The sequence below is a fragment of the Scyliorhinus torazame genome, chromosome 9 (assembly GCF_047496885.1).
Source record: "Scyliorhinus torazame isolate Kashiwa2021f chromosome 9, sScyTor2.1, whole genome shotgun sequence".
In the NCBI taxonomy this organism is placed as follows: domain Eukaryota; kingdom Metazoa; phylum Chordata; class Chondrichthyes; order Carcharhiniformes; family Scyliorhinidae; genus Scyliorhinus; species Scyliorhinus torazame.
In genome coordinates, this window is record NC_092715.1 from 10,197,892 (window position 1) to 10,217,538 (window position 19,647).

General features: G+C 50.3%; 1 protein-coding gene across 1 annotated transcript in view; it reads right to left on the reverse strand.

Annotated features, from left to right (window-relative positions):
* LOC140429947 (uncharacterized) overlaps positions 1-19,647 on the reverse strand; it is a 470,344-nt gene that overhangs the window by 293,209 nt on the left and 157,488 nt on the right. The window contains exons 13-14 of the mRNA XM_072517537.1: positions 16,668-16,714; positions 10,857-10,993 (exon numbers count right to left, since the gene is read on the reverse strand). Coding sequence (XP_072373638.1) covers positions 10,857-10,993; positions 16,668-16,714 — 184 coding nt within the window. The remainder of the gene's footprint in view (positions 1-10,856; positions 10,994-16,667; positions 16,715-19,647) is intronic.

The following is a 19,647-nucleotide window of genomic DNA, read 5'->3' on the forward strand; positions in this document are numbered from 1 at the left end:
AATTGGCAAGTCATGTTGCAGCTGTATAGAACCTTAGTTAGGCCACACTTGGAGTATAGTGTTCAATTCTGGTCGCCACACTACCAGAAGGATGTGAAGGCTTTAGAGAGGGTGCAGAAGAGATTTACCAGAATGTTGCCTGGTATGGAGGGCATAAGCTATGAGGAGCGATTGAATAAACTCGGTTTGTTCTCACTGGAACGAAGGAGGTTGAGGGGCGACCTGATAGAGGTATACAAAATTATGAGGGGCATAGACAGAGTGGATAGTCAGAGGCTTTTCCCCAGGGTAGAGGGGTCAATTACTAGGGGGCATAGGTTTAAGGTGAGAGGGGCAAAGTTTAGAGTAGATGTACGAGGCAAGTTTTTTACGCAGAGGGTAGTGGGTGCCTGGAACTCACTACCGGAGGAGGTAGTGGAGGCAGGGACGATAGGGACATTTAAGGGGCATCTTGACAAATATATGAATAGGATGGGAATAGAAGGATACGGACCCAGGAAGTGTAGAAGATTGTAGTTTAGTCGGGCAGTATGGTCGGCACGGGCTTGGAGGGCCGAAGGGCCTGTTCCTGTGCTGTACATTTCTTTGTTCTTTGTTCTTTGTACTCCCCTCCACTTCTTGGAACCCCTCAGCGCTATCGCCAGTGCAAACAATAATGGGGACAGAGGGCATCCCTGCCTTGTCCCTCTATGGAGCCGAAAATATGCAGATCCCCGTCCATTCGTGACCACGCTCGCCATCGGGGCCCTATACAACAGCTGCACCCATCTAACATACCCCTCTCCAAAACCAAATCTCCTCAACACCTCCCACAAATAATCCCACTCCACTCTATCAAATGCTTTCTCGGCATCCATCGCCACTACTATCTCCGTTTCCCCCTGTGGTGGGGGCATCATCATTACCCCTAACAGCCTCCGTATATTCGTGTTCAGCTGTCTCCCCTTCACAAACCCAGTTTGGTCCTCGTGGACCACCCCCGGGACACATTCCTCTATTCTCATTGCCATTACCTTGGCCAGGATCTTGGCATCTACATTTAGGAGGGAAATAGGTCTATAGGACCCGCATTGTAGCGGGTCCTTTTCCTTCTTTAAGAGAAGCGATATCGTTGCTTCAGACATAGTCGGGGGCAGCTGTCCCCTTTCCTTTGCCTCATTAAAGGTCCTCGTCAATACCGGGGCGAGCAAGTCCACATATTTTCTATAGAATTCGACTGGGAATCCATCCGGTCCCGGGGCCTTTCCCGCCTGCATGCTCCTAATTCCTTTCACCACTTCTTCTACCTCGATCTGTGCTCCCAGTCCCACCCTTTCCTGCTCTTCCACCTTGGGAAATTCCAGCCGATCCAAGAAGCCCATCATTCTCTCCCTCCCATCCGGGGGTTGAGCTTCATATAATTTTTTATAAAATGTCTTGAACACTACATTCACTCTCTCCGCTCCCCGCTCCATCTCTCCTTCCTCATCCCTCACTCCCCCTATTTCCCTCGCTGCTCCCCTTTTCCTCAATTGGTGTGCCAGCAGCCTGCTCGCCTTCTCCCCATATTCGTACTGTACACCCTGTGCCTTCCTCCATTGTGCCTCTGCAATGCCCATAGTCAGCAAGTCAAATTCTACATGTAGCCTTTGCCTTTCCCTGTACAGTCCCTCCTCCGGTGCTTCTGCATGTTGTCTGTCCACCCTCAAAAGTTCTTGCAGCAACCGCTCCCGTTCCTTACTCTCCTGCTTCCCTTTATGTGCCCTTATTGATATCAGCTCCCCTCGAACCACCGCCTTCAACGCCTCCCAGACCACTCCCACCTGGACCTCCCCATTATCATTGAGTTCCAAGTACTTTTCAATGCACCCCCTCACCCTTAGACACACACCCTCATCTGCCATTAGTCCCATGTCCATTCTCCAGGGTGGGCGCCCTCCTGTTTCCTCCCCTATCTCCAAGTCTACCCAGTGTGGAGCGTGATCCGAAATGGCTATAGCCGTATACTCCGTTCCCCTCACCTTCGGGATCAATGCCCTTCCCAGCACAAAAAAGTCTATTCGCGAGTAGACTTTATGGACATAGGAGAAAAACGAGAACTCCTTACTCCTAGGTCTGCTAAATCTCCACGGGTCTACACCTCCCATCTGCTCCATAAAATCTTTAAGTACCTTGGCTGCTGCCGGCCTCCTTCCAGTCCTGGACTTCGACCTATCCAGCCCTGGTTCCAACACCGTATTAAAATCTCCCCCCATTATCAGCTTTCCCATCTCTAGGTCCGGAATGCGTCCTAGCATCCGCCTCATAAAATTGGCATCATCCCAGTTCGGGGCATATACGTTTACCAAAACCACCGTCTCCCCCTGTAGTTTGCCACTCACCATCACGTATCTGCCCCCGTTATCCGCCACTATAGTCTTTGCCTCGAACATTACCCGCTTCCCCACTAATATAGCCACCCCCCTGTTTTTCGCATCTAGCCCCGAATGGAACACCTGCCCCACCCATCCTTTGCGTAGCCTAACCTGGTCTATCAGTTTCAGGTGCGTTTCCTGTAACATAACCACATCTGCCTTAAGTTTCTTAAGGTGTGCGAGTACCCGTGCCCTCTTTATTGGCCCGTTCAGCCCTCTCACGTTCCACGTGATCAGCCGGGTTGGGGGGCTTCCTACCCCCCCCCCTTGTCGATTAGCCATCACCTTTTTCCAGCTCCTCACCCGGTTCCCACGCAGCTGTATCTCCCCCAGGCGGTGCCCCCCCGCCCATCCCCTCCCATACCAGCTCCCCCCTCTCCCCAGCAGCAGCAACCCAGTAATTCCCCCCTCCCACCCCCCCCCGCTAGATCCCCCGCTAGCGTAATTACTCCCCCCATGTTGCTCCCAGAAGTCAGCAAACTCTGGCCGACCTCGGCTTCCCCCCGTGACCTCGGCTCGCACAGTGCGACGCCCCCTCCTTCCTGCTTCTCTATTCCCGCCATGATTATCATAGCGCGGGAACCAAGCCCGCGCTTCCCCCTTGGCCCCGCCCCCAATGGCCAACGCCCCATCTCCTCCACCTCCCCTCCTCCCCCCATCACCACCTGTGGAAGAGAGAAAAGTTACCACATCGCAGGATTAGTACATAAAACTCCTCTTTCCCCCCTTTTTAACCCCCCTCTTTGCCCCCCACATTCGCCCCACCACTTTGTTCAAACGTTCTTTTTAATAACCCGCTCATTCCAGTTTTTCTTCCACAATAAAAGTCCACGCTTCATCCGCCGTCTCAAAGTAGTGGTGCCTCCCTCGATATGTGACCCACAGTCTTGCCGGTTGCAGCATTCCAAATTTTATCTTCTTTTTATGAAGCACCGCCTTGGCCCGATTAAAGCTCGCCCTCCTTCTCGCCACCTCCGCACTCCAGTCTTGATAAACGCGGATCACCGTGTTCTCCCATTTACTGCTCCGAGTTTTCTTTGCCCATCTAAGGACCATTTCTCTATCCTTAAAACGGAGGAATCTCACCACTATGGCTCTGGGAATTTCTCCTGCTCTCGGCCCTCGCGCCATCACTCGGTATGCTCCCTCCACCTCCAACGGACCCGCCGGGGCCTCCGCTCCCATTAACGAGTGCAGCATCGTGCTCACATATGCCCCGACGTCCGCTCCCTCCACACCTTCAGGAAGACCAAGAATCCTCAGGTTGTTCCTCCTTGCGTTGTTCTCCAGTGCCTCCAACCTTTCCACACATCGTTTCTGATGTGCCTCATGCGTCTCCGTCTTCACCACCAGTATGTCGTCCTCATTCTCGGCTGCCTTTGCCTTCACGACCCGAAGCTCCCGCTCCTGGGTCTTTTGTTCCTCTTTTAGCCCTTCGATCGCCTGTAGTATCGGGGCCAACAGCTCTTTCCTCATTTCCTTTTTGAGCTCTTCCACACAGCATTTCAAGAACTCTTGTTGTTCAGGGCCCCATGTTAAACAGCCACCTTCCGATGCCATCTTGGTTTTTGCTTGCCTTCCTTGCTGCTGTTCTAAAGGATCCACTGCAATCCGGCCACTTTCCTCTCCTTTTTCCATCCGTATCCAGGGGGGATTCCCTTCTGGTTTACCGCACAGTGTTTTTAGCCGTCAAAATTGCCATTGGGGCTCCTATCAAGAGCCCAAAAGTCCGTTTCACCGGGAGCTGCCGAAACGTGCGACTCAGCTGGTCATCGCCGCACCCGGAAGTCCCCGCCAGCTATAACTCTTGCCCTGCGGTATATACCTATCCCTTTCCAACACTAAAGTAAACGTAATCGAATTGTGGTCACTATCACCAAAGTGCTCACCTACCTCCAAATCTAACACCTGTCCTGGTTCATTACTCAGTACCAAATCCAATATGGCCTCGCCTCTCATTGGCCTATCTACATACAGTGTCAGGAAACCCTCCTGCACACATTGGACAAAAACGGACCCATCTAAAGTACTTGAACGTTTCTAGTCAATACTTGGAAAGTTAAAGTCCCCCATAACAACTACCCTGTTACTTTCGCTCCTATCCAGAATCACCTTTGCAATCCTTTCCTCTACATCTCTGGAACTTTTCGAAGGCCTATAGAAAACCCTAACAGGGTGACCTCTCCTTTCCTGTTTCTAACACCTCCACACCTCCACCCTATCCCCGTAACCCAGTAACCCCACCCAACACTAAGGGCAATTTTGGACACTGAGGGCAATTTAGCATGGCCAATCCACCCAACCTGCTCATCTTTGGACTGTGGGAGGAAACCGGAACACCCGGAGGAAACCCACGCAGACACGGGGAGGATGTGCAGACTCCGCACAGACAGTGACCCAAGCCAGGAATCGAACCTGGGACCCTGGAGCTATGAAGCAATTGTGCTAACCACTGGGCTACCGTGCTGCCCTTTCCATAACGGAAACCCACCCCTAAATGGGGATCACCAGAGGGCCTGCCCCTGGCACCTGGCACAGGTTGGCACTATCAGGTTGGCACTGTCTCTCCCCCCAGGGGCTATACTTACCTTCATTTCCCCCCAGCATGTTCCCCCCGACTGAATCCATTGCCCTAAAACTGTTGTGAACCTTGCCAACATGACATCACATCAGTGAGGTTTGAATATTTATTGTGGGGATCATGTGGTGGGGTGGTCCATCAATTATATTAAAATGTATTAAAATCCATTGAAATGAGGTTCCCGACCACCGGCGAGAGATAGGGCAAAGCAGGAAATGAGATCTTGCTGGCGAGAATCCCGGTTCCTGACTCTCGGCAGATTTTGTACCTGTGTTGCCGTTTACGTTTGCGGGGAGCGTGGGTACTGAACCACCTCCGATGGAAGGTGTCAACAGAGCTATCAAGCAGCACTTACTCAGCAATAACCTGCTCACGGACGCTCAGTTTGGGTTCCGCCCAGGGTCACTCAGCTCCTGACCTCATTCCAGCCTTGGTTCAAACATGGACAAAAGAGCTGAATGCCAGAGGTGAGGTGGGGGTGACTGCCCTTGACATCAAGGCAGCATTTGACCGAGTGTGGCATCAAGGAGCCCGAGCTAAACTGGAGTCAGTGGGAATCAGGGGGAAAACTCTCCGCTGGTTGGAGTCATACCCGGCACAAAGGAAGATGGTTGTGGTGGTTGGAGGTCAATCATCTCAGCTCCAGGACATCACTGCAGGAGTTCCTCAGGGTCGTGTCCTCGGCCCAACCATCTTCAGCTGCTTCATCAATGACCTCCCTTCCATCATAAGGTCAGAAGTGGGGATGTTTGTGGATGACTTCACAATGTTCAGCACCATTCACGACTCCTCAGACAATGAAGCAGTCCCTGTCCAAATGCAGCAAGACCTGGACAATATCCAGTCTTGTGCTGACAAATGACCAGTTACATTCATGCCACATGGACTAGGGCAGCATGGTAGCACAGAGTTAGCACTGCTGCATCACAGCTGCAGGGTTTCAGGTTCAATGTTTCAGGTCTCGATGTGGACCTCAATCTGCCTCAATGCAAAGCAAGATATTGAGACTAATGGGGGTTCTGATTGAACACAAAATTACATGATGTTTATTGCTAGTTTATTACTATTCACAGTAACTTAATTGCAGTGTTAATGTAGGCCTAATAATAATAATCACAATTACTAATCGTTCATTGTCACAAGTAGGCTTCAGTGAAGTTACTGTGAAAAGCCCCTACTTGTGACAATAAAGATTATTATATCTATAGCACTGCACAGATCTTGCTCTCGCCTGGGCCCTAACAGTTACTTAGCCTGATTACTTGATGATATGCCTTGATGCAAAGTCACAGGCAGTTGGGAAGATCAGCAGTAGAGATCACAGGCAGCAGTGAACATCGAACATGGATTTATTGAAACTCAGCAGCACAATGACGACTCATGTTCCATTTCTCCTGTGAGGAATGCCTTGCCTCCATTTGGCAGCTCTCAATGCACAACAGCAGCTTCATAATAATCTCATTGAAACTCTTGATATCATGAAATAATTGACAGGTTTGATCAAACCCAACTGTTTATTGTAGTGAAGGCTTCAAACTGAAGGGATAAAAATGTTAGAAACTTGAGTGGGGAAGGAAATCAGGAAGATCTTTCACAAAGGATAGTAGACTTGCAGATAAAGTAACCACCAAATGTCAGTGAATTAGATAACAAAGAACAATACAGCACAGGAACAGGCCCTTCGGCCCTCCAAGTCTGTACTGGTCACCCTTGGGCAAAACTCTCAGCACTTCCTAGTGTGATATCCTTCTGTACCCATCCTACCCATGTATTTGTCAAGATGCCGTTTGAATGCCATATTTGCTTCCACAACCTCCCCTGGCAACGCGTTCCAGACACTCACCACCCTCTGTATAAAACACCTGCCTCTCACATCTCTAAACTTTGCCCCACGGACCTTAAACCTATGCCCCCTGGTGACTGACCCCTCCACCCTGGGAAAGAGTGCCTGCCCATCCACTCTATCCATGCCCCTCATAATCTTGTAGATCTCTAACAGGTCGCCCCTCAACCTCCGTCTTTCTAATGAAAACAGTCCGAGTCTATTCAGCCTCTCCACATAGCTAATACCCTCCAGACCAGGCAACATCCTGGTAAACCTCCTCTGCACCCTCTCTAAAGCCTCCACATCCTCTGGTAGTGTGGCGGCCAGAATTGGGCCCAATATTCCAAATGCAGCCTTACCAAGGTTCTATACAACTGCAGCTTGACTTGCCAGTTTTTATACTCGATGCCCCGTCCAATGAAGGCAAGCATTCCGTCTGCTTTCTTGACTACCTTGTCCACTTGTGTTGCCACTTTCAAAGATCTGTGGACCTGCACGCCCAGATCTCTCTGACTTTCCATATTCCTAAGAGTTTTGCCATTTACGGTATATTTCCCCTCTATGTTAGACCAACCAAAATGTATTACCTCACATTTAGAACATAGAACATAGAACATAGAACGATACAGCGCAGTACAGGCCCTTCGGCCCACGATGTTGCACCGAAACAAAAGCCATCTAACCTACACTATGCCATTATCATCCATATGTTTATCCAATAAACTTTTAAATGCCCTCAATGTTGGCGAGTTCACTACTGTAGCAGGTAGGGCATTCCACGGCCTCACTACTCTTTGCGTAAAGAACCTACCTCTGACCTCTGTCCTATATCTATTACCCCTCAGTTTAAAGCTATGTCCCCTCGTGCCAGCCATTTCCATCTGCGGGAGAAGGCTCTCACTGTCCACCCTATCTAACCCCCTGATCTATTTGTATGCCTCTATTAAGTCTCCTCTTAACCTTCTTCTCTCCAACGAAAACAACCTCAAGTCCATCAGCCTTTCCTCATAAGATTTTCCCTCCATACCAGGCAACATCCTGGTAAATCTCCTCTGCACCCGCTCCAAAGCCTCCACGTCCTTCCTATAATGCGGTGACCAGAACTGTACGCAATACTCCAAATGCGGCCGTACCAGAGTTCTGTACAGCTGCAACATGACCTCCTGACTCCGGAACTCAATCCCTCTACCAATAAAGGCCAACACTCCATAGGCCTTCTTCACAACCCTATCAACCTGGGTGGCAACTTTCAGGGATCTATGTACATAGACACCTAGATCCCTCTGCTCATCCACACTTCCAAGAACTTTACCATTAGCCAAATATTCCGCATTCCTGTTATTCCTTCCAAAGTGAATCACCTCACACTTCTCTACATTAAACTCCATTTGCCACCTCTCAGCCCAGCTCTGCAGCTTATCTATATCCCTCTGTAACCTGCTACATCCTTCCACACTATCGACAACACCACCGACTTTAGTATCGTCTGCAAATTTACTCACCCACCCTTCTGCGCCTTCCTCTAGGTCATTGATAAAAATGACAAACAGCAACGGCCCCAGAACAGATCCTCGTGGTACTCCACTAGTAACTGAACTCCATTCTGAACATTTCCCATCAACCACCACCCTCTGTCTTCTTTCAGCTAGCCAATCTCTGATCCACATCTCTAAATCACCCTCAATCCCCAGCCTCTGTATTTTCTGCAATAGCCTACTGTGAGGAACCTTATCAAACGCTTTGCTGAAATCCATATACACCACATCAACTGCTCTACCCTCGTCTACCTGTTCAGTCACCTTCTCAAAGAACTCGATAAGATTTGTGAGGCATGACCTACCCTTCACAAAGCCATGCTGACTATCCCTGATCATATTATTCCTATCTAGATGATTATAAATCTTGTCTCTTATAATCCCTTCCAAGACTTTACCCACTACAGACGTGAGGCTCACCGGTCTATAGTTGCCGGGGTTGTCTCTGCTCCCCTTTTTGAACAAAGGGACCACATTTGCTATCCTCCAGACCTCTGGCACTATTCCTGTAGCCAATGATGACATAAAAATCAAAGCCAAAGGTCCAGCAATCTCTTCCCTGGCCTCCCAGAGTATCCTAGGATAAATCCCATCAGGACCCGGGGACTTATCTATTCTCTGCCTGTCCAGAATTGGCAACACCTCTTCCCTACGTACCTCAATGCCATCTATTCTAATAGCCTGGGTCTCAGCATTCTCCTCCATAACATTATCTTTTTCCTGAGTGAATACTGACGAAAAATATTGCTCGTCTTAGCTCTCTCTTTCGATCCTTCCTCGCTACCTTGTAACTATCCATCGCCCCAACTGAAACTTCACACCTCATCTTCACATAGGCCTCCTTCTTCCTCTTAACAAGAGATTCCACTTCTTTGGTAAACCACGGTTCCCTCGCTCTAAGCCTTCCTCCTTGCCTGACCGGTACATACTTATCAAGAACACGCAGTAGCTGATCCTTGAACAAGCTCCACTTATCCAGTGTGCCCAACACTTGCAGCCTACTTCTCCACCTTATCCCCCCCAAGTCACGTCTAATGGCATCATAATTGCCCTTCCCCCAGCTATAACTCTTGCCCTGCGGTGTATACTTATCCCTTTCCATCATTAACGTAAACGTCACCGAATTGTGGTCACTGTCCCCAAAGTGCTCTCCTACCTCCAAATCCAACACCTGGCCTGGTTCATTACCCAAAACCAAATCCAACGTGGCCTCGCCTCTTGTTGGCCTATCAACATATTGTGTCAGGAAACCCTCCTGCACACACTGTACAAAAAACGACCCATCTAATGTACTCGAACTATATCTTTTCCAGTCAATATTTGGAAAGTTAAAGTCTCCCATAATAACTACCCTGTTACTTTCGCTCTTATCCAGGATCATCCTCGCCATCCTTTCCTCTACATCCCTAGAACTATTTGGAGGCCTATAGAAGACTCCCAACAGGGTGACCTCTCCTTTCCTGTTTCTAACCTCAGACCATACTACCTCGGAAAATGATTTGTTTGGATTAAACTCCGTTTGCCATTTCTCTGCCCAAGTCTCCAACCGATCTATGTCCTGCTGTAGCCTCTGACAATTCTCAACACTATCTACCACTCCACCGACCTTGGTGTCACCCGCGAACTTCCGAACCAGACTAGCTACATTTCCCCCAAAATTGTTTATGTACACCACAAACAACAGAGGCTCCAGGACCGATCCCTGTGGAACACCACTAGTCACAACCTTCCATTCAGAAAAACACCCTTCTATTGCTACCCTTTGCCTTCTGTGACCGAGCCAGTTCTCCCTCACCTCTGATCCCGTGTGACTTCACCTTTTGTACCAGTCTGCCATGAAGCACCTTTCCAGGCTTTACTGAAGTCCATATAAACAACATGGACTGCAGCAGTTCAAGAGGTCAGAAATAAATGCTGGCCGAGCAAGTGATATAGATATTCAATGAATAAATAAAACCCCAAGTGGGTTCATAGAACATACAGTGCAGAAGGAGGCCATTCAGCCCATCAAGTCTGCACCGACCCATTTAAGCCCTCACTTCCACCCAATCCCCTTAACCCAATAACCCCTCCTAACTGTTTTGGACATTAAGGGCAATTTATCACGGCCAATCCACCTAACCTGCACGTCTTTGGACTGTGGGAGGAAACCGGAGCACCCGGAGGAAACCCACGCACACACGGGGAGGATGTGCAGACTCCGCACAGACAGTGACCCAAGCCAGGAATCGAACCTGGGACCCTGGAGCTGTGAAGCCACAGTGCCAGCCACTTGTGCTACCGTGCTGCCCACGGTACAAGGAACAACTGAATGCACTTCTAAAACCCAAAGGTTTGGGGAAGGTGGATCTCTTTAAATGGATGGGCTAGTATTACCTCATGACCTTTCTCTGCTCCGAAAAATTCTTGTGTCTTTTTACAGAGGTACCTAAGATCAGGAACTATAAAATGAGATCAACATACCATTTTCCCATTGCTTCAACCCTGCAGGATTTAATTATCAGCAAAGTCACTGTTCTTACCTCTTCACATGTGTTCGTGCCAAGGTAGATAATGAATATGTCAGTTGTCACTAAGATGTGAATGCAGCCTCCATGAAAATAATAACGAGTGCCATCAAAGGTGGTAATATACTGAGTTCCACTGACTGAGCAGATCACTGAGTGGAGAAAGAACAAATCCATGGTGACTGATCACAATACGAAAGCAATAACCAAACTGCAGAGCCTGATAATTTGAAATAGAACACAAATTCCTGGAAATTCACAACTCCCACCTTTTAAAAGAGAAATATAATAATTAGGCAGAATATTTGATTGTGAAGTCTCAGTTTGGTGGCAGCAGTGGAAGTTTGAGTGATTTCCACTGGAGGGCAGTGCAGCTGAACATGCGCGATCTTGTGCTAATTAGCTCATTATGTATCTGTGCAGAGAACAGTGAGTCTCAGAACAGGCACAGACCAGGAAGTCGTCCTCCCCACCTTGAACGTCTGCCCGCCATTGTTAAAGGGCACCCAGACAGCCATTCACTTACTCCAGGCCAGGATGTCACAGACATGTAGAGAGGTGACCTTGCGGTCCAGCGATGCCACCCTGGAGATTCTGCAGGAGGTTGGCCAGTGAAGGCAGGAGGTAGTGCCATTTGACCACAGGAGCTTGGGCAGATTTTGCAGCGGTGGTTAGCATCCGTATGGTTCGGTGCGGGACACCGGGCAGTGCAGGAAGCGGATATCTGCTGCATTCCACCAGGGCAAGTGCATTGTCCACTCACTTCAAACTGACACTCTGCCAGTGACCCCATCGCCTCCTGCAGGTCAGGCTGAGGAGCGTACACCTGACCTGAGCAGCTGAGGATACCTGCCAAAGTAGCAAGCCCAGGGGCGGGATTCTCCGCAATCGGCGCGATGTCAGCCAACCGGCGCCAAAAACGGCACGAATCAGTCGGGCATCGCACCGCCCCAAAGGTGCGGAATTCTCCGCATCTTGCGGGGCCGAGCCCTAACCTTGAGGGGCTAGGCCCGCGCCGGACTGATTTCCGACCCGCCAGCTGGCGCGGAAATTACTTTGCCGGGCGACACATCCGCGGGAGCATCAGCGGCCGCTCACGGTATCCCCGCGCATGCGCAGTGGAGGGGGTCTCTTCCGGCTCCGCCATGGTGGAGACCGTGGCAATGGCGGAAGGAAAAGAGTGCCCCCAGGGCACAGGCCCGCCCGCGGATCGGTGGGCCCCCATCACGGGCCAGGTCACCGTGGGGGCACCCCCCGGGGCCAGATCGCCCCTCGCCCCCCCGCAGGACCCCAGAGCCCGCCTGCGCTGCCTTGCCCCGCTGTTCGATAGGTGGTTCAATCCACGCCGGCTGGCGTGGGTTGACAGCGGCGGGACTTCGGCCCATCGCGGACCGGAGAATCGCCGGGGGTGGGCCTGCCGACCGGCGCAGCGCGATTCCCGCCCCCGCCGAATCTCCTGTGGTTCACGCCGGCCCCCGGCGATTCTCCGACCCGGTGGGGGGTCGGAAAATCGCGCCCCAGGTGTGACAAGTCTCTCTGTCCACCCTTGCAGTTCGCGATTCAGCTCATTTACACCTTTGTCCATAAGAAAGGCCAAATCTAGCAGCCGCGCATTATCTGACAGCTCGTGGTGCACCTCATTTCTTGATTTAAGAAAGGTGACAATTTCAGGGAGCAGATCTAAAAGTCTCTGCAGGATTTTTCCTCAAATTAACTACCTCACATCCTCCTGAAGGATTTGTTCACCATAGGTGGCATCAAGCAACGGTTTGAGCAAGCGATGTTGCAGAGCTCTGGCACGAATTGTGTTGACGATCTTGACAACTGTCATCACAGGAGAAAAGTATATAACCTTGCTCGTTAACACTTGTTGGTGGATAACACAGTGATGTGGAGATGCCGGCGTTGGACTGGGGTGAGCACAGTAAGAAGTCTGACAACACCAGGTTAAAGTCCAACAGGTTTGTTCCAAACACTAGCTTTCACCTGAGGGAGGAGCAGCGCTCCGAAAGCTAGTGTTTGAAACAAACCTGTTGGACTTTAACCTGGTGTTGTCAGACTTCTTACTGATAACATAGTGGTAATTGACACAAGGGAATTCAGGATTATTTCTGCAAAGTGCACTATCGGGTGTGATTGAAACTTGTTTCTTGATTGGAATGTTTTCTCAACCACCGGGCAGCACGGTAGCACTGTGGATAGCACAATTGCTTCACAGCTCCAGGGTCCCAGGTTCGATTCCGGCTTGGGTCACTGTCTGTGCGGAGTCTGCACATTCTCCCCGTGAGTGCGTGGGTTTCCTCCGGGTGCTCCGGTTTCCTCCCACAGTCCAAAGATGTGCAGGTTAGGTGGATTGGCCATGATAAATTGCCCTTCGTGTCCAAAATTGCCCTTAGTGTTGGGTGGGGTTACTGGGTTATGGGGATAGGGTGGAGGTGTTGACCTTGGGTAGGGTGCTCTTTCCAAGAGCTGGTGCAGACTCGATGGGCCGAATGGCCTCCTTCTGCACTATGAAATCTATGAATACCTTTTGAGTTCATTGTAAATGTCCTCACCTCTTGTGAAAAAGTGAGAAAGTCCTCCTTTGTTGCTGTGTCTTTGAATACTATGCGAACTAAAACAATCAGTGGGCCGTCTCCATCATGTCTACTGATGCATCAAACTGCAGTGAGCAACATTGGTGTACTTGCTGAGGCACATCTTCGGGCAATTCCACCCTTCTGGCTACTGCCAAGACGCATGCTCTTTATGGCTGTCATAATTTCGTCTTTGTTTATCAAGTCTTCGAATAAAGAGTTGGCAGCAACCATCAGAGCCTCCTTGATAACTTCCCCCTTGGTGAGTGGTTCCTTATGCTTCTCCAGCTGTGTCTCTTTGCTAGCCTTGCCTTTAGCCACAGGTTTTGAAAATAGTGACCGTCGAGCTTTCAAAATTCCCTCTAACTCCGCAACTTTCTTATAATAATAACATAATAGCTCACGGGGCTAAATCGTTGACTTTTAAAGCAGACCAAGGCAGGCCAGCAGCACGGTTCAATTCCCGTACCGGCCTCCCCGAACAGGTGCCGGAATGTGGCGACGAGGGGCTTTTCACAGTAACTTCATTTGAAGCCTACTCGTGACAATAAGCGATTTTCATTTCATAATAACCTTTATTGTCACAAGTATGAAGTTACTGTGAAAAGCCCCTAGTCCCCACAATCCATTGCCTGTTCGGGGAGGCTGGTACAGGAATTGAACCCGCGCTGCTGGCCTTGTTCTACATCACAAACCAGCTGTCTAGCCCACTGAGCTAACAAATCGTGCTGTTTAAAGGAAAATGTTCTTGAAGCTTTTCATGCATCGCCTTGTGATGCCTTCCAAACACCTCTTTTACTTAAGGCTATATATACTCTGTTGGCAAATGAGACAAATGATCTTGCCTTTGACATTTATAAAAATAAGTTAGTTTTCCCATTCCTGGTTAAATGATAGGTTTTTGCCTTCTTGGAGGTCCTTGGCTCCTCGCTCATCATTGTGGCTTTAACCAGTTTATTCAAAGTTTTGGTGCTTTTGAGAATCTCATTGCCCGAGTCCCACAGATTTTTTGTGTTGTTCTGCAGGCAATGAGCTGATTCGCTCGCCATTACGAGAATCTTGAGTCTCCCGCGATTTGACGCGGTTCAGCAGGCAACAATCTATTGTTCGAGATCCCAGGATCAACCTGTCGATCGCAATGGACTATTGGGAGACCACTGATCTAGTGCATTCAAGTCAGACATTTAGTGAGCATATCCTTTACAGGTTTGCCTCCATTCCAAGCCAGCAAGCCAGTGCCAAGCCATGTGTCTGGCTTCTGTCTAGACATGGCATCCCCAACCCACCTCTTCCAGGGGAAGGACATCCTTAAGGACCAGATGGCCGTGCCGTCTGTTCATGCATGACTACGCTTGGAGACATTATTCTTTCGCTGACTGATGAGAGCCATTGGCAGGTAGCATCCCTCCGACTATTTCACTTGCCTCCACTACCCTCAAGAATCTATAGAGAGACCATCTATAGAAAGACTGACCACATGAACCCTTGTCAAGGATGATCATTGACCCAGGTGATTGGAGGTTTGTTGTCACAACTTGAATGTTGTCCACCAACCACAGCCCAAGATGAACGACAGCTCCACCCCTTGCTGGGATCTTGATGTCTTGAGTCCCATGAGTCAGGAACTAACCTGCTGAAATGTGGGCTTTGCCATGGGAAGGAGAGATGTGGGCTTCGCCATGGGAAGGAGAGATGTGGGCTTCGCCATGGGAAGGAGCGCACCGCTGAGAAGCCATGGGAAGGAGAGCACCGCTGAGAAGCCATGGGAAGGAGCGCACCGCTGAGAAGCCATGGGAAGGAGCGCACCGCTGAGAAGCCATGGGAAGGAGCGCACCGCTGAGAAGCCATGGGAAGGAGCGCACCGCTGAGAAGCCATGGGAAGGAGCGCACCGCTGAGTGTGGTTGACATCCGGTTGCCTCCCTTTAATTGGCAAGTTTCGCGACCTTGAACTCCATCCAGCCAGAAAGACCTTTCTCCCACTTTGAGGAATCGCACTTACTGACTAACTGCATTTTTCAAGTCAGATTCTTTTAAATGGTACATGCCATTTGTCAAACTCGCTCCACCACCTTCGACCCCCCCCAACATCCCAATCATCCTTGACCCACCTGATATCACCATTCCTCTCCCCGCTGCCACCCTTGACCAACCCCCTGTTCTCCGGAATCCTACTACCTCCTAACTCCACATGTCTTCCCTCCACTCTGAGTCGACAACCGTTACCATCCCATGGCCATGCTGACCCCTCCCATTATCCAAGCCACCAATGTAGTCAGCCTCTGTAACCCAGCCTACATTCAACCTGAACCCACCCTTATCTTTCATCCTTGACCTGTCACCGTACCGCAATCCACCTCCTACTCCGGCTGTGACTGTTCCTTCCTTAGCCCGGTGCCCTCAGTTCCACCTACAGGATGTAACCATGAAAACCACTGACCCCGCCCTCTCGGTCTGCTCTCTCCAATCGTCCTTGCCCAGAAAGCCGCTCCCACCAGACCCTGCCAGCCATAGAACCCCAAGACCCAACAAGAATGGTCCTTTCATTCAGCCAAAACTGCTTCACCATCTCACTCCACCGTTGCCACCCCCTTTCCACAGAAAATTTCCCCCTCTTCTCCAGACTCTCTCCATCACCAAACCATACGCCCCTCCCCTCCCCCCCCCGGCCCCCCCCCAACCCCGGAATTGTGCCCAGATACCTGTACAGTGATCTTCTACCTCCCCTTCCCTGGTCACTAAGCTCCCCCCATTTCCCAGGCATCCTCCAATTGCCTGTAAAGATTGCCCCACCTTTCCCCAGGCAGTCTACCCTACCGCTCCAAACCGTCTCTTCCCCTCCGCCCCACTTTTCCAGGCAGTCCTGCCCCACTCCCCAGGTGCGCCACTGAACTGTCAGCAGCAATGTCCGGGAGATTTATGCCTCATTTGTTGGTGGATTGGGAGGAAGCAGTGAGTGCCTCCCAACCCCCCCCCCGCCCCCTCAAAAAACCCCTCACCCCCACCCCCTGTCCCCAACCAGAAATAAAAGGTAAAGTGGACGAGGAATTGGAATTTCAGCAGAACCTAGACTCTGCTTGGGCAGTAACCTTCCTTTTGATTATCTTGGTTGTGGCCACCTTCTCAAATATCTTCTGAAAAGCCTGATACAATTCTGCTTTCCCTCTACTTTCCAATCAATTACACCTGGAAACAGTTCTCAATAAATAGTCCTTTCCGCGTTCCAGGATTTGAGGATGGTATGAGCCCTACCTGGGCATTTGGAGTCACTGCAATCCATCTGTCCAGCGTGGCATTTGCTGCAATAAAAAATCAGCAAGCAAGTCAGAAAAGAAATGAAAATTATATTTCTTGCAGTCAATATGTTGCATTGTTTCATTCTAAGCCTCTGACGAAACAATGTACTGTCCTGATGTTTAAATGCGCTTGCTGATGTTCTGGTTTCTATTCTCTTTTTTTTGTAAATTATTCGTTCATGGAATATGGGTGTCGTTGACTAGGTCATCATAAATTGCCCATCACTAATTGCCCTTGAGACAGTGGTGAGCTGCCTTCTCGAACCACTGCAATACTGCAGTCCATCTGGTGCAGGTACCCACACCCACAGCACTCTTGGGGTGGAGGGGGCGGAGTTCCAGGATTTTGACCCAGTGACAGTGAAGGAACGGTGATCTATTTCCAAGTTAGGATGGTGAGTGGCTTGGAGTGGAACTGGAGGCGGTGAATGCATCTGCTGCCCTTGTCCTTCTACATGATAGAGGTTTCAGGATTGGAAGGTGCCATCAAAGGAGCCTTTGTGAGTTGTGGCAATGCAACTTGTAGATGCCGCACTCAGCTGCCACCATGCATCAGTGGTGGAGGGAGTTAATGTTTAAGTCATGGATAGAGGGTGCATCAAGCTTTGGTATCAAGCTTCTGTAGTGTTGTTGGAGCTGCACTCATCCAGACAAGTGAAGAGTATTCTATCTTACACCTTCCTTGTGCCTTGTAGTTGGAAGGCAGGCTTAGAGGAATCGAAGAGCGAGGTCCTCTGCAGAATTCCCAATCTCTGACCTGCTCTAGTAGCCATTGCATTTATACCATGTTCAGTTTCTGGTTAATATTCACCTCCAAGACGTTGATAGTGGGAGATCCAGTGATGGTAATGCCACTATGGGAGGTGGTTAGAGTCTCCCTTGTCGCAGATGGCCATTGCCAGCACATGTTTGCTGCAAGTGTAACTTGCCATTTGTCAGCCCAAGCCTGGATATTGTCCAGGTTTTGCTGCATCTGGAAACAGACCTCTTCAGTAACTGAGGAGTCAAGAATAGTGCCAAACATTGTGAAGTCATCCGCAAACATCCCCACTTCTCACCTTGTGTTGGATTGAAGGTCATTGATGAAGCAGCTGAAGATGGTTGATGCTGGGACATTACCCTGAGTGATTGCTACAGCGATGTCCTGGGTTTCAGATTGACCTGCACCAGCCACAATCACCTTCTTTTGTGCTAGAAATGGTTCATTTTTCCTGATCCCCATTAACTTAGGTTTTGCTTGGGATCCTTTATCTCACATTGGGTCAAATGCTGCCCTGACGCTAAGGACTTCTCTCACCTCTCTTTTGTCCATGTTTGGGCCAAAGCTAGAATGAGGTCAGGAGCTGAGTGACCCTTGTGGAACGAAAACTGAGCTGAATTGTTACTGCATGTTGTGGACAGGACATTCCGAGGCAATTTCCCTTATTTCTGGGTAAATGCCAGTGTTGTAGCTGTACTGGAACAAGTTGGCTCGGGGCGCAGATAGTTCTAGAGCACTGGAATGCTGTCAGGAGCACAGTCTTTAGGGTATCCAGTGATTAATGGTAACCCCCAGGATGTTGATAAGATGCTTCCCAATCAATTGAAGATGAGGGGCAGGGCCCTGATGCTGGAGGGTCGATAAGTGGCCCTCCCCCGAGAGACTTGCAGCCTGCGACTGCAGATATGAAAGAATTTTGAAGGGTCCTCTCAACAGTTTTTAAAAGTATAAAAGTAAAAATGGCCCCAGCAGCCAGAACGCCTTCACAGAGAGGGAACCCCACCAGCTCCTCTGCATGTGGCAGAGCCTGAAGATATCTCACTGGACTATCAACCATCTCAGGACTCAGCAAACCTGAGTCGAAGCAACTCATCCTCAATCATGGAAAACTACCCAAGACAAGGAGTGTTAAAAATTGGCAATCTAGGGACTTCCGGTGGCGGCTATGAGGGAGGAGGTCGCACATTTGGTGGCTCCCGTTTCGGTTGGACTTTTGGACCTTTTCCCCCAACGTTTTTGCGCTTTTGAGCGCGGAACTGGAAAGCAATAGTACTCAGGCACTGAACCCATACAGAGTTGTATGGACTTAAGAAGCCAGAGGGACCGTAAACAGCAGAAGAAGTGGTCAAACAAGAGCACAGTGGAGGCTGTGAGAGAGACCAATATGGCCGGTGTCCAGAGCAAGGCGCCGACAGCCCAGCCTGCAATGGAGCAGCTGCTACAGGCCATGCAGGAGGGCTTTTTAGCTCTGAAGCGCGATAATTTGGAGCCGCTCCAGAAGTCGATGGGCCGATTGGAAGAAAGGCCGGATGATCAGGCTGAGGAGCTCCAGAAGCTGGAGAAGACGCTGGAGGAGCAGGCAGACTTTCAAACGGTGGCGGACGTGGAGATTCGGAGGCTGAGGGATCAGCAAAAAATGCTCCTGGAAAGGCTGGAGGACCTGGACAACGGATCTCGCCGGCAGAACGTAAGAATTGTTGGCCTCCCGCAGGGGCCTGAGGGGCTGGATGCTGCCGCGTATGTGGAGGGTATGTTTCAGAAGCTGCTGGGGACCGAGGTGTTCCCTCGCCCGCCGGTGGTGGACAGGGCACACAGAGCGCAGGTGAGGCAGCCGCGACGAGGGGGTCCCGCACGAGCCATGGTGGTCCGGTTCCACAGGTACGTGGACAAGGAGCGGGTTCTGCAATGGGCCAAGAGCACACGAAGCTGTACCTGGGACAATAGCACCCTGCATGTTTACCAAGACCTGAGCACTGAGGTGGCCAGGAGGAGGGGAGGTTACAGGCAGGTGAAGGAGATTTTGTACAAGAACAAGGTGAATTTCGGGCTGCATTTTCCGGCGCGACTGTGGGTTACGTATGAGAGTCAGCACCACTATTTCGAGGAACCCGAGGAGGCGATGGACATTGTTAAGAAGCAAGGGCTGGCTCTGAGCTGAGGACTCTTGGACTCATGG